This window comes from Augochlora pura, chromosome 2 (genome assembly GCF_028453695.1).
Source record: "Augochlora pura isolate Apur16 chromosome 2, APUR_v2.2.1, whole genome shotgun sequence".
Lineage (NCBI taxonomy): Eukaryota > Metazoa > Arthropoda > Insecta > Hymenoptera > Halictidae > Augochlora > Augochlora pura.
The window spans coordinates 23,224,899-23,239,194 of NC_135773.1; the positions used below are offsets into that span (position 1 = coordinate 23,224,899).

At 36.9% G+C, this 14,296-nt stretch overlaps 1 protein-coding gene across 1 annotated transcript; it reads right to left on the reverse strand.

Moving 5' to 3' along the window:
- Window positions 1-250: 250 nt before the first annotated feature.
- LOC144478312 (uncharacterized) lies at window positions 251-13,558 on the reverse strand. Its single transcript, XM_078196080.1, has 4 exons — window positions 13,298-13,558; window positions 4,682-4,840; window positions 2,111-2,366; window positions 251-391 (listed from the first exon to the last, which is right to left on the reverse strand). The coding sequence occupies exons 1-4, from the start codon at window positions 13,396-13,398 to the stop codon at window positions 251-253; spliced, it is 657 nt and encodes a 218-aa protein (XP_078052206.1). The 5' UTR covers window positions 13,399-13,558.
- Between the last annotated feature and the right edge of the window lie 738 nt (window positions 13,559-14,296).

Genomic DNA, 14,296 nt, shown 5'->3' on the forward strand with positions numbered 1-14,296 from the left:
ATTTCAAGGAATTGAGGGATATTGCAGCCGATCTTACATACTAGTTTCTTAGAAGGAAAAGAAGAATTCTATATTTATTGCGTGCTTACTCGAATGTTTAAATATTGGCGACGAGAGAATCCAATTTGATTCCTATTTAAAAATTTATTGTATTCCCCATAATAAAAGTATGGTACCCCTTAATAAATTGCAATTTATTACTGAACTCACGTATTCATCGTCGAGACCCAGGGAGAACCGTCTACCATGTTTATCCGCCTGCATTGTTCTTGACAATGAAATGGAAACATGATCGAGGATCTTGCAGGTCTTGGAAGTTCTCGATGCCACTGTTACATATCGAATGGGGGTTGAAACGCGACATCTGACTAGAACGTAACGTAGGGGTAGACTAGAACGTAACGTAGAGGTAGACTAGAACGAAACCTAGGGGTAGACTGTAACGAAAAGACTGGCGCCTTCATGGGATCGATATTGACCGTGGCACTGATGCAATGCTATCAGGCGAGGGAGAAAGTCAATAAAAAATGAGACAATTCGCGTTCGAGTGATGGAATATTTGATAGGGTTGCCATAGTCGAGGGAGAAATTATCGAAGGGCAATCAATGTTAAAAGTAACTTAAGTAACAATGTTAAAAGTTGCGGTTTAATTATATTCAATAATTTTTCTTTTAAACTAACAAGAAAATTAGAAATATGTCTTCTATCAATTGGAATATTTATTGCAGCACGAATAAAATAATACGTCACTCTAAAACTATACTTTATGATAATATTACTATTTTTCTGAATTTTTAAATCTTGCTCAATAAATTTTAAATATTGCTCAATAAATTTTAAATCTTGCTCAATAAATTTTAAATCTCGTTCAATAAATTTTAAATATTGCTCAGTAAATTTTAAATCTCGTTCAATTTTTAAATATTGCTCAATAAATTTTAAATCTCGTTCAATAAATGCGCAAAAGTTCAGAAGTTCAAATATTATAACAAATGAAAACCGAGCGATTCGTAGGCTCTTTCCGGTTGCCACACTTTCCCACGCTTTCCCCCATACGTTTCTCATAACCCACGGCCGAGGTGGCCCGCACAGTGGCCTCTCGCGAGGAACAGGCCAGCCCTTATCCGCGCTCGCGCGCCGGTCTTATCAATGTATTTTAAATCGTCGTTTCGCGTGTCAATGGCGCGGCTAAACGGTCCGCCTCGCTCGTTCCCAGGAGGCATCGTTGTTATTTCGTATGTTAACCGGGCGACCATGCGCGTTTCGCCGGCGTCTAAGAAAAGGAACCACTCGACAGTTAAAATTTAGCGCGTCGGCCGACGCCGGCATCCGAGAGCATAAATCCGAGAATTTATGATCTATCGGCTGGTACGCGAGAAAAATACGCGGACAAGATTGTAAATTCGTCGATCCGTAGATCGAGGAGAAAGGATGGATTTTTTGGCGACGCTATTTTAACCCTTTGTACTCGACGTGGCGACACCGAGGCACTAGAATTGTTCCACCATGCGCCAGGATTGTTTTTATACCAGCATTTAGATTTACAAAATTGTTAAATAGCGAAACTGTTGGCACGAATCGTAAAAATCGATTTTTAAAATGACTTCGAGTGGAAAGGGTTAATTTGCACGAGGCGAGCTTCTGGGAGACGAATTCTCTGCTGCTAAAATTCTTAATTTTGCGTTTGGAAATTGCTCGGTTCTTTGCTATGAAAACTCGTAATTATCCATTGGCGAATGTATTTAAAATACGCGTTTTAAATATTATTAAAATAACTTCATATTGCGACGATTTATATTTTAATTTGTGCACGTGGACGATATTTTATTACATATAATAATTATACTCCGGATCTGAGTGTAAAATAAAAATTGCCTACATCAATTTCAAGAGAAAAGAGCGTAGATATTAATGTATATTTTATTCCATTATTTTAATTAATTTTTCTTTACGGAAATTCACTAAAAATGTGCGTCTTCTTTAAAATACTTTAAACAAATATCGAAGTCGTACCGAACGAAGATAAAAATAGTGAAAACAAATAGCAGAATAATAAATATTATAAATATAAAGTATAATGAATAATAAATAAAAATGCTGCGTACTCACATTCCATCCCATAGAGTCAGCCAAGAAGTTGATGGCGTGCTCGTTCTCGTCTCTGTCGCTATCGGTGTCCAGAAGAGCATCGACGGGCTCCTCGATGCTTCCCTCCTCGCTCGTGACGTCCTCCTCTTCCTGCGCACCCTCCAGGACCTCGACGTTCCTTTTCGGCAGCGGTCCTTCCACCTGTTCCTGCGCCCGCACCTTCTCGGCCAGCAGGGTGCCGAGATTTTCGAAAAATCCGCCATCGGTCTCCTGAATTCTGTCGAGCGAAGTTTTAACCAAAATAAGTCTACAAATCATTCACCGATTTCTTGACAACGATTTAAGCTGTTAGTCGACTTTTTAATCACTCCACAGTTATTCACAAATTAACCATTTTTTTAGTAACAAATAGAGAGTGGACGAAGCTTTTTAGAATTCGTTGTGAGCTATAACTAAGCTAAGCCATTGTAAGCTAATAACTTTATAAGCTAAGGTTTTTCTGATAGCGATTTATTGACATTAGTGTAATGTAATTGGTGCGATGTAAATGGTGCAATGAAATTGATGCAATGTAATTGGTGAAATGTAAATACAAGAAGAAATTATTGGCGCCAAATGGCGGTGGTTCTATGGACAACCACGCGTGCACTGCTAGGTTAACCCTCAGCACTCGAGTGGCGCCTCTGAGACGCCATTGAAAATAATTATATCATTTCCAAAATAATGTTAACATTATTACAGACTATTTAAGGCTATTTAAAAGATTGTTGAAAGCATAACTATAAATATAAATATATGTTATAAAACTGTTATAAATGCTTATAAAACTATAAATTGCACTGATTTATATGAAATAAAAATGCAGCTGGTTAAAATAGCCATTTTAGAGCTACTCTTAAAATGACCTGGTGTGCAAAGGGTTAAAAACTCTTTATCGAAGGTGTCGCTAATTAAAAGCCAGCAGCAAAGCAGAAACAACGTTGTTCGAGTATACAAGGTGTTCGCCAAAGTAAAGACTCCGTCGACGTGACTTCGACAATGGGAGATTGTTGTTACGTTTCCGTGATGTTAAAGTGGCTTGTTCTGTTCTTGGGAATATGCAGGAGCCTCAATGTCACGCGTTGATCTAACGTTATTGCGGTCGCGTGTTTCTTGCGAATCGCGACGACGGCTGCTTTTCGTTAATTGCGCTAAGAACGCGCGCTAATTCAGAGCATTGATTGCTCAATGGCCGATCCGCTTACGTGTTGGTTCTAATACCGCCTCTCTCTACATATAATATTACTATACTATATATAATATTACTATACTATATGTAATATTACTATACTATATGTAATATTACTATACTATATGTAATATTACTATACTATATATAATCTTACTATACTGTATATAATATTACTATACTATATGTAATATTACTATACTATATCTAATATTACTATACTATATCTAATATTACTATACTATATATAATATTACTATACTATATCTAATATTACTATACTATATCCAATATACATTGTTACAGATCGTTTGCGTCTATTCGCGGCTGGTAAAATAACAATTACCATCCGAAATTCTACTTTTTATACGAATTTTTCAAGCGCCGTGTCTTCAAAGCCCATTGACGGTTTCATTGTTAATATGATAGATAAATATTCCGATTCGCTGGTTCGGACGGAGACATTTGATTTTCTATTGACGCATTTAATCACATTTAATTATTCCATTTACCGCCGGGGTTAGGTAACTCGGAACTGAGTCAGAGGGGCCGGGATGTAACTACGTATCAAAATTATCATTAGACTGCGAATTTCGATGCAAATCCATTCTCACATCTATTCAGAGAGACGCGGAGTTTTTATTGTATAACTAATAACATCGTTATTATCCTCATAAAATGAGAAAAAAGCCTATTTATACCGTACAAATGTTTAAACTGCAGGAAACTTGTAGAATCTTTTCAGAATTTTTGCAAATATTTTATTCAGTGAAGTGAAAAAGAAATTTCTTCTTGTGAGAGTGTTAACCCTTTGCACTCGAGTGGGGACTCTGAGGCACCATTAAAATTGTTCCACACCACGTCTCAAGATACTTTTCATATACATAAAATAAAGATTGAAGAAAGAAATTTTCACGCAGTGAAATTATAGCTTCAGGGCAAAGGGTTAAAAAAGCACATGATTCGGTATTTTAATAATTAAAAATCAGAGCTTCGACGAGCGCATAATTTCAAAGTTATTAAAGAGGAGATAGAAATTTTATTTCTTCTTGAGCTCTAAATATTAATATAATAAACGTTGCATAAAATTCACAGTCCAACGATTGGGATCTAGAAATGAACAAGTAAATATAAATGAACAAATAAATTCACCACGAATTCCTATAAAAGTTCCCGCACCAAGAAACTGGACCTCGGATCAGGATTGTTTATAAATAATACCGGCAGCTCCCATCGACGAATACATTGCATGCTACAACATTTAATTGTTTACGAAATATCGATTAGAAAAGAAAGCTCTGCGTCTACGCACTAGGCAACGTGCCGGCGGCACGGAACGACAGACAGACAGGGGGTCTTCACACCTTTTGTTAATGAAGTTGAACGCTGCGAACTTCCAATAGAATCTCGCGACGGTCACCTCTTTCGTTTCCGGCTTTTGCGACATTCGGGCCGCCGCAATCGCGAAATAAGGATGCTGCTCGTCCAACTTCGCGAAGTGCGCCATTTTTCGCTCCTTATTCCTTTCAGAAAACAAAAGCACACAACACGTGATTTCACAATGGTTGTCGGCGACACCTGATTTTCACATGCGATCGAACGATATTTGTTTTTTAAGCGGTTCGTGCGATATTTGTTTTTTAAGCTGTTCGCGCGATATTGTAACGATCTATCGGCAAGTGGTTTATTAAACAATGTTCACTGTCCTATGAAACTCCACCGTACTGAATCGACCTCGTTTCTTTTAATCGCTATTTTATCGTTTTTTCGTTCGGTGTATATGCGCTTTTTATCGAAGTGTTTATAGAGAGTCATTGTGCGGAAGTGTCTCGCTTGTAAAGAGATTACTTAGTTAATGTATAGTCTGTGCTGGGAAATTTCAGTTCTTGCACTGGCATTGCGATGTCTGATAAAGTTTTCGAGATAAAGTATTTCTGGATAAAGTATTTCTGGATAAAGTATTTCTAAACAAAGTATTCCCAAATAAAGTTATCTAGAAAAAGTATTTCTAAATGAAGAATTTCTAGATAAAGTATTCCTAAATAATGTTATCTAGAAAAATTATTTTTAAATGAAGTATTTCTAAACAAAGTATTCCCAAATGAAGTTATCTAGAAAAATTATTTCTAAATAAAGTATTTCTAAACAAAGTATTCCTAAATAAAGTTATCTAGGGAAATTATTTCTAAATAAAGTATTTCTAAACAAAGTATTCCCAAATAAAGTTATCTAGAAAAAGTATTTCTAAATGAAGAATTTCTAAATAAAGTATTCCCAAACAAAGTCTCCTAAATCAAATATTTCTGAATAAAATATTCTTATGGTCTCCAAACAAAATGATAGCAAAACCCACTTCTGCCTCATTTCCAATTGTTCCATGAAAAACAGTAACTCTGCACTTATAAAATATTGTACCAGAATTCGAAAGAGTCGTGCACTTAATTCTTGTCGATTCACTGGATCTCACCGCGCAGCGAGAGATTAAGTTAACGTTCACTGACAGAGAAGGCCGTTTTAAAAAACCGTCTTTGTTGAGGCATGGGTGCCGGTGAACTGCTGAAACCACAGACGACAGCGTCTCGAGTCCAGAGAGGAACGAAAGAAGTAGGAGGCAGAGGCAAGGTATGGATAACGAGGGTTTACCGTGATTACCGAGACAGAGGACTTTCCCACATTTGCCGGCTGATACGAATCTAAATTGGCCGATCTTCCTAATCAATTGTTTAAAATTGCAACCTTCGTGTTGCAATACGAAACGTATGATCCGCAGGATTTTTCGATGATGCTGCATGTTTCGTGGTGATCGTTAAAATTTAATTTGCTGTTTCTTTTTGAGAGCTTAAGATGGCGCCTCTGCTTAAAGTTTTGTTAATAAACAAACTAATCGAAGTGATGAATATATATATGTTATATTATATAAGAATGATGTATAAATATATTATACTATATAAGAATGATATAAGTTACAATAGTTTTAAGTTGTACAGTATTGTTGTGGATTCTTAAACTAAAATGCAAGGAGTGTATTTGAATAAATGAAAAAATATAAGAATGATATATAAATATATTATATCTATATTATATATTATATATGATTCTTTCTCAGACGATATGTATATGGTTTCTTGGTAATTTAAATTGTTCGCTATAATTTTATTCGGTGTTCTCGACGATATTATCATAAGACCTCCATTATATTAATTATTAACGTCGCTTTGTCTGGGAAATCATAAAGAGCAGTTGATATCGATGACTCACGCATCATTGAGATGCAGCGAGGATTTCCTCAATATTTCCTGGATGCCAAGCGAACCGCACGATCGTCGATACAAGAAAATGTATCAATAATTGGACAAAACATTTCACAGTCGCCGAATCCAATAAAAATATAAAGGTTTAAATTTAAATCTAAAGTCAAGATTAAAATGAAGATTTAAATCTTTTAAAGCATCTTCTGTCTCGTCTTATTTATTTTTAGAATCACATGAACAAGAAAATTAGCTCTTTATCTGTTCTTCTTATTCGATTTACTTTGTTTATTTTTTCCACCTGACCTGTTATATTATTAACTCGTAGAAGACGTGATTCATCGAGACGCGTTTCAATCGCGTACACAACAAAACATCCAATCGAACACGTTCTCTCTCAATCGTCCCTTTTTTCTTTTCCGCCAGGTAATCTTGCGTGACGATCGGCATCGGTTGTACGCAAAGTAAAATCATCAGAATCTCGTTTAAAAATTACGTAAAAAGATTTATCAGCTCGTTCAAAGGAAAAAGAATGATTAGACACGCGAGGACTCTGTTCTTCAAGGTGGAAGAATCGTTCGAAGCAGTTAAAGATTAACAAGTATACACATATATACAAGTATACATATATATATCTTGCGAGTGATGCAAAAAGCTTTGAATCTCCACGAAATTAAATAAAAATTTGTAATTCACTTATTACCATTTTCAATTACGCAATCGTCGATTAAAATTCTCTGCGACACAATTTACTTAATTCCGATCGAAATTTTATACTGCTCGATTTTTGTCGATAAAGTTTTGTCAAAGCCCCACCAACAATCTTCAATATTAATTAAAAACGAGAAGAGAGATATTTTAATCTTAACAGAGAGTGCGTGGCAATTATTGTTGCGGTGAATTTCGTGTCATCGCTTTTAGTAGGCCTTGCGTACGAATTCGTGAAAGCACTCGCCTACAGGATGTTCCAAAATAGGCGATTCGAATGTTGAAAGCAGAATTTCAATTCTCTGTGATTATTATCAGTCTCGCGCTAGTTGTAGCAACGCTGTTTTGTTTATTAAGAGACTGCCAGTTGGTCGATTATATTGGGTTGACAATTAAGTGATTGCGGATTTTGTTAATAAATTGAATTTTCCTTCTCATTTTTAAACAAAAGAATTGAATTTTCCTTCTTATTTTTCAGCAAAAGAATTGAATTTTTCTTCTTATTTTCAATCCGCGATTACTCAGTTGCCAACCCAATATAACAAAGATCGTTTCAGAGAAACTGAAAATTCGTCGCCGTTTATCGGCGCATTTGAATCGCGCGATATCTGAAACTGGAGTGTCGTCTCGCGAGCATAACGCGCAAGGTCTACACAGTGATGTAAGCCGTGAACGACCTTCGGTAGTCGTAGCTCATTTCAAAACGGTCTCTCAGAACCGACTTAATCCGCTTTATATTAATACACCGCGTTGAACAATTCGCGCGTATTTAGACGCGAATACACACCTTAAACAAACTCCGTCGAGAGTCATCATATCCTTGCGGTGCAAACAGCCTCGATTAATTGGAAACACTGACACGTTATAGTCTTCGTCGCGTTGCATTAATAAAGTTTTTAAAATGACTTTTAATAACACGAATTTCTCAGTAATTGTGCTTCTATTTTTAATCATTTAGTTTCTTTAAAAATTAGGTTGTAGGAAGCTTAATTTAATTGCTAATATTTTATAAATTGAAATATATAATATATATATATTTTTTAATAAATTAATTTTTAATCTCTTGTATATAGTTTTTAATAAATTAATTTTTATTATTATTTTTAATGTATTAATCTTTAATTTCTTGTATATATATTTTCTAATAAATCAATTTTTAATTTCTTATATACATATAAATATATAAAGAATGAAATATTCCGTATTAATTTTTAAATTCCCAGTGACGTCGCTCTCGCTTTCAATTCGGTACATTCCGGCGTTTCTCACATTAAACAATTACACAGAAGCCGAACCGATTCCAATAGAAGACAAAATCTAACTATGCTCTACTTTGTTAAAAATCCCAACGGTACTGCTCCCTGTTTGGTCAGTCCCATTCACTAACGTAATTCCCCCATCCTATGGGGCATTCACCTACGCGTTTGTGACCTAAGCTGCTCTCTTGTTTCCTTATCGACGTCGTACATGTCATGCGGCAGCAGACAAGGAAATTCCGTCCCGCGCCGATGACGTCGACGGTAATGCTAGCCTACTACATACTTGCTGACCCATGGGAAAATTATCGCGCGAAACGAGTTCCACTAAAACGTCACCGGCATTCGTTAGCAATTAAGGTTAACGTCGGAGGCTGGGGAATCGGATCGATCTGGGGATTCTTGTGGGAATCCGTGACTACGCGATGGCGTCTAGTTAACAAGCCCGGTCGTTTCGCAGCGTTGGGTAATCACGATCTAAAAATAGCCACTGGGATCTGATAATAATTATAGACAGTTGCATTAATTATAGACAGTAGCAATAATTAGACATCCTGTTTTGGCACGAATAATTTTGCAATATTCGACGGAAGTGCCGAAACGCTAGCCGATGCACCCCACGTGACCCGAAATTTTCCCTCGCAGCCTATCAAATTGGAAAATTAATTCTTCGTGATATATTTAACAATATTTCTTCGAAATTTTCCTTAGCACTCTATCGAACTAAAAAATTAATTCTTCGAGATATATTTCACAATATTGTCTGCAGTAGCATATGCATCCCACGTGACCCGAAATCTTCCTTCAGCAGTCAATCAAACTAAAAAATTAATTCTCTGAAATATATTTCGCAACACTGTTCGCAGCGCGAATGAAAAATATAATAGATTGAAACAAAACTGCGTGTTACCAATGATTCGCAACCGTATTATTGCTCGTATTTCAATATTAATCAATTAGCGATAGCGGGGCACGTTGGTCCCCCGAGATTTCGATACTTTACCGCGTGTCTTCGGCCAATTAAACCGAAATCTCCGAACAATTATTATTATCCGCCAGGTCGTAAACGACGGCTCCAGCCGAGACATAAATGAATTTATTAACACGGCGACCACGTTCCGCTCGTTCCCCGTTTATGGTCGCCAAGAGGAATCGCGCGCTGTCTGTTTTCTCTGCTCGAATCGGACGTTGGCTAGCACGCGACGAGATCGCGTTTCCTAAATCGTTTCTGCATCACGTGACGTCATTCGATTAGTAATTCTTGACTGGAATTTATTAATAGGCGTTGCCGCTAACAACACTGTTGCATTTATCGGCGCTTCCCGCGCTCGAAGTTGCGAGACAATGCGCGTTCTCGGGCGTATCGCAATCGACGAGGCAATTCATATGTTTTAATAATGAAGGATATAAGAACTTCGGAATGATACCAGTTAATTAGCAAACGATAGGAACGACGTTCCGGCGAATTTGTTGCGGTGTTACTTTGTTTTATTTCGTGGAAATAAATTAGCGTCGCGCAGAAGTGCGTCGGTGCTGTTGCTGCACGAATGTGTGAGTCACGAGATCAGCTTGCCGGGCAACAATAATCGAGCGTACTTGATCTTGAACCGCGCGCGGTTGTTTGACGTTGTTTTATTGTATGCTGCGGCACGGTTTGAAATTGTAATTAAAATTAAAAACGACGGATTTTTGTGTACAGATGTAATAGTAGGTTTTAGGTTATGTCAGGTTATGTCAGGTTATGTGTACAGATTTTTGTGTACAGATGTAATAGTAGGTTTTAGGTGACGGTCGTTAAGATCTTGGAAAATTGAACGGAACATCGTAGTATGAATTTTGTAACAGTATTCATCTATTTGTTGTATATATATAATTCACTACTCAGTATTTCTATTTGTACACTGTTTCTAAATTGTCTTACATTAATATCTTTAAACATTTAGTGTGTATTCAGCTCATACTTCATACAACGAAGCAGTATTTAATTAATAATTATGACGATTTTAATTATAGATTATTTATAATTTGTACAACAATCTTCAGCATCTTGAAGCGTTCAATTTGTATTAAATCCGAATTTTTTCACTAGACTGTAAAACGGTATTTATTAATAATTGGCGCGATTCTATTTCTGGATTGTTTCAAAATTATGTAACAATCGTCAACGTCTCGAAACATTCGATATGTACACAGCCTGAACTTCGTACAACGCTATAAAACAGTATGAATCAATAGTTACCGCGATTCTATTTCTGGGTCGACCATCAACATAGAATCAAGCAAAATGTTTTCGTATATATTTTAATAACTTTTTTTAGAATTCGGTCGAGCGATATTTTTTCTGAGATGTTGCAGAGAATAGTTTACTTAGACAATGGTTAACAAATTGTTTCCGAGAAATACAATTGCTTGGGATCTTGAATAAATTAAAAAATATTGTTCTTTTAACTGTTTAATCTGAGCCATGTTTTCGAGGATTTCGATAATTTTTGTGTTTACTAAACATTTCTTGGAAATCGGTTAAACGGTGTTAATAAGCTTGAAGATTAAGGATAAGCTTAATTAAGATTAAAGATTGCAGAATCTCGCGATTTTTGCGGTTATCGGTTGAAAGTTGTGAAAAACGATTTTTGCAATCTTTAATTCTCATAACAATGTTAATCGACATTGATGGAATTTTCGGTATAAGTTTATGCTCAGGTGAGAGAGTTAAATTGTCGTCCCAAACGATTGCAATATTTAAAAACAATTTCTTAAATTAATATCTAAGCCAACATCTCGAAAACGTTGAAATTGCTTTACCTAATTATAAAAATATTGTTTCGTTTTAAAAGATATAAAAAAACTCTGTTGACCTATCTTTAAATTTCGAATTCTTCATAGTTTCGATTATGGTGCAAAAGACTATGAAGAAATTAAATGCAGGTATGTCCTAATGTAATTACATATCTCTAATTAATTGTATTAGCTTGGAAACTATGAAACGGGCGTCGCAGCTGAAGATAGAATAGACAGAAACGCCCGTTTCATAGTTTCCATTTTAATAAAGTTGTGCTTTTCCAATATATTAGCTTGGAAACCATGAAACGGGCGCCGCAGCCGAACAAAACCTACACAAGAACGCCCGTTTCATAGTTTCCATTTTAATAAAGTTGTGCTTTTCCAATATATTAGCTTGGAAACTATGAAACGGGCGCCGCAGCCGAACAAAACCTATACTAAAACGCCCGTTTCATAGTTTCCAACTATTTTAAGACCTCGTCCACTACTTTTCACAGTTTCATTCAACTGCAACAATTCCATTCACAAATACATTAAAAACAACAGAAAAATCCTGAATCCTCTATCAATTTGAACCAAACAAGAACCTGTGAATGGGATCGCAAGACGTCGGCCTATCAGGAGCAACAATCTAAACGTCGAACTCGGCAGACAAAATTGTACTCGGATGTTCCAAGTCGTTCATTAGTCCGAGTTTATTAATAGCACGCGGCCGCGTGCGGCACATTAAACGTGATTGGTCTAAGAAACGGCACGAAGTACGGGACGTACGACGATGTTTCCTCGGCGGGAATTCGAAAGTTAGAAATCGGTGCATCGTAAGCATTCCTCGAATTCCTTATCGACTAATATACCTGTACATTTATATGATCAAGATAAGGTGGGCTGCTTTAAATAAACATACATGTAGAAACATTCCGTGAAAACGGTTGTTAAATTCCATCGCTGATATTATGCGTTAGTAACGTGAGTCACGACATTAACATGATTTCTAGAAATTTGAATGTCAAAGGCATGTTTCCGTGAGAGTCTGCACAGTTGGTTGTTAGACGTTCACTGCAAAAAAAAGCGATCGACGTGTTTGTTACCATTGTTCTTCTTACTGTTTCGTTGTTTCATTTGTACTTTGTTTCGTTCAGGAATTGAGTATGACTGAATGTTATTTATATTAGGAATTGACTGAATTTTATTTATATTAGGAATTTTACCTACGACTGAATTTTATTTATATTATAAATTTTACCTATGACTGAATTTTATTTATATTATGAATTTTACGTAACGATGTTGCGGGAGTTTTTAAATATTATTTTAGACTGGGCAGTTTAAGCATTTATGATAAAAAAATAAGTAGAACGAATGTGAAACAGTAAAAGCATTTAAATAATTAAAGGCATCGTATCATAGTATTAACTTTGTTGATAGAAGAAATATTGATATTCTGATATTAATATATTGGAATTCTATAATAATACTAATACAATAAAATAAAAAAATATACAAGAATTCTATAGCAATAACAATATAATAAAATTCCCAAAGGTCACACTGTAACAAGATAAATAAAATCGACTGCTTCAAGTACAAAGTCGTTTCAATTGTTTTCAAAGGATCGATTAGCCTCGAGTACTAATACTATTTTTCTTTCAAGCACAAAGTCTGACTTCGTAAAAAATTGCTCCGTGAACAAGACGGTATCAAACGCGTCGACATAAATCCATAAACCGAAGCGAAAGATCTACCGATTCGGCGCAGTAAGCATCGCTCCAAGATCAGTTTGACAGATCCGTGGAGGCTGCGTAGACCGGGCCCGTAAGCACAACACACGTTGCGGCAGAGTTATCCGAGCGCATCACCGGGCGCTGAATTAGAAGATGGATTAAATTAGCGACAAATAGCGAGTTAAGGTAGAGTAAGTCGCAATGCGTTGTGTGTCCGAGAGTGCCATTTAATAGACCTCTCTCTCTCTCTCTCTCTCTCTTGCTACCTTGTCTCGTGCTCCGTCTTCTCTTGGTTCTCTTTCTCCTTGGTCTCCTTCTCCTCGACGATCTTCTGGTAGAAACCTTTCCACATAGCTTCCTCGTCCATCCTGACAGGTGTCGATCGCGCGGCCAGGTGTAGTTAGAACAGCATCCTCTTCGGGAACGACACTATCTCTGGCTGGCGCGACACTGTGCGACCTCGCACAGGCCCGGGTACGTTTCGTGTACGTCAGAAATTCCAATAAACGTGACGCCGATGCCGGTATGCCGACCTGCACTGTCGTCGATAGTCGGGCACATTGGCGTAAACCCTTTCGAGGTGGTACGGCTCCAGCCGCTAGATGGCAGATGCTCACGGATGTCGCGTCGACTGATAATAAGTTGATACGTTGATGCTCCGAGTTCGTCGTGTCCTCTTTCAGACGAATTTATTTATTTTTATCAAATCTTATGTCTTTTGCGATGACAACAGTCGTTAGGCATGCGACGCCAATCTTTTTGGCAGCGCTTGTTTAACAATTTCGATCCGCGGACGCACCTGATGGCGCCATAATTCCTGAATAGCATCCGTGAGTCAACGATGCGGCTCACTTCGCGATGACATCATTTTTCTTAGGCTTTTCAGACCGTGGATGCTGGGTTATTGTCAACATTAACAATAGACGGTATCTCGGACAATTTATCGAGCGCGATTTTTACTTTTAGTTGCATTCGAGATGCTGTTATTTTGGAAACTTTGAAACGCGTTTTTTTATGTTTCGAATTGTTTATAGCGTGCGCACTTTTCTTTCGAAATTGTTTTTAACGTTAATGGTACGATGCGAAGGTAAAGAGCGTGGTTGCTCGGTTTATTTTGATCGAATGCGAAGGAGAGAGTCCCGAGCGCAGGCGTCGACACGCCATTTTCTTTATTAAAGACGCGTATTTGCTTGCGGTCGCCGCCATTTTTTACTTATCCTGCGTGACAGTGTTCAGATTTTTGTTTTAGTATGATTTAGATAGGT

Bases quoted from the DNA above. Each gene is read 5' to 3' on its own strand.
- LOC144478312 (XM_078196080.1), bottom strand. From the start codon at position 13,398: ATGGACGAGGAAGCTATGTGGAAAGGTTTCTACCAGAAGATCGTCGAG. The intron at 4,841-13,297 runs GTAGCAAGAGAG...GTTTTCTGAAAG, and splicing joins AAGACGGAGCACGAGACAAG to GAATAAGGAGCGAAAAATGG. The intron at 392-2,110 runs GTGAGTACGCAG...GTTACGTTCTAG, and splicing joins CTGACTCTATGGGATGGAAT to TCTACCCCTACGTTACGTTC.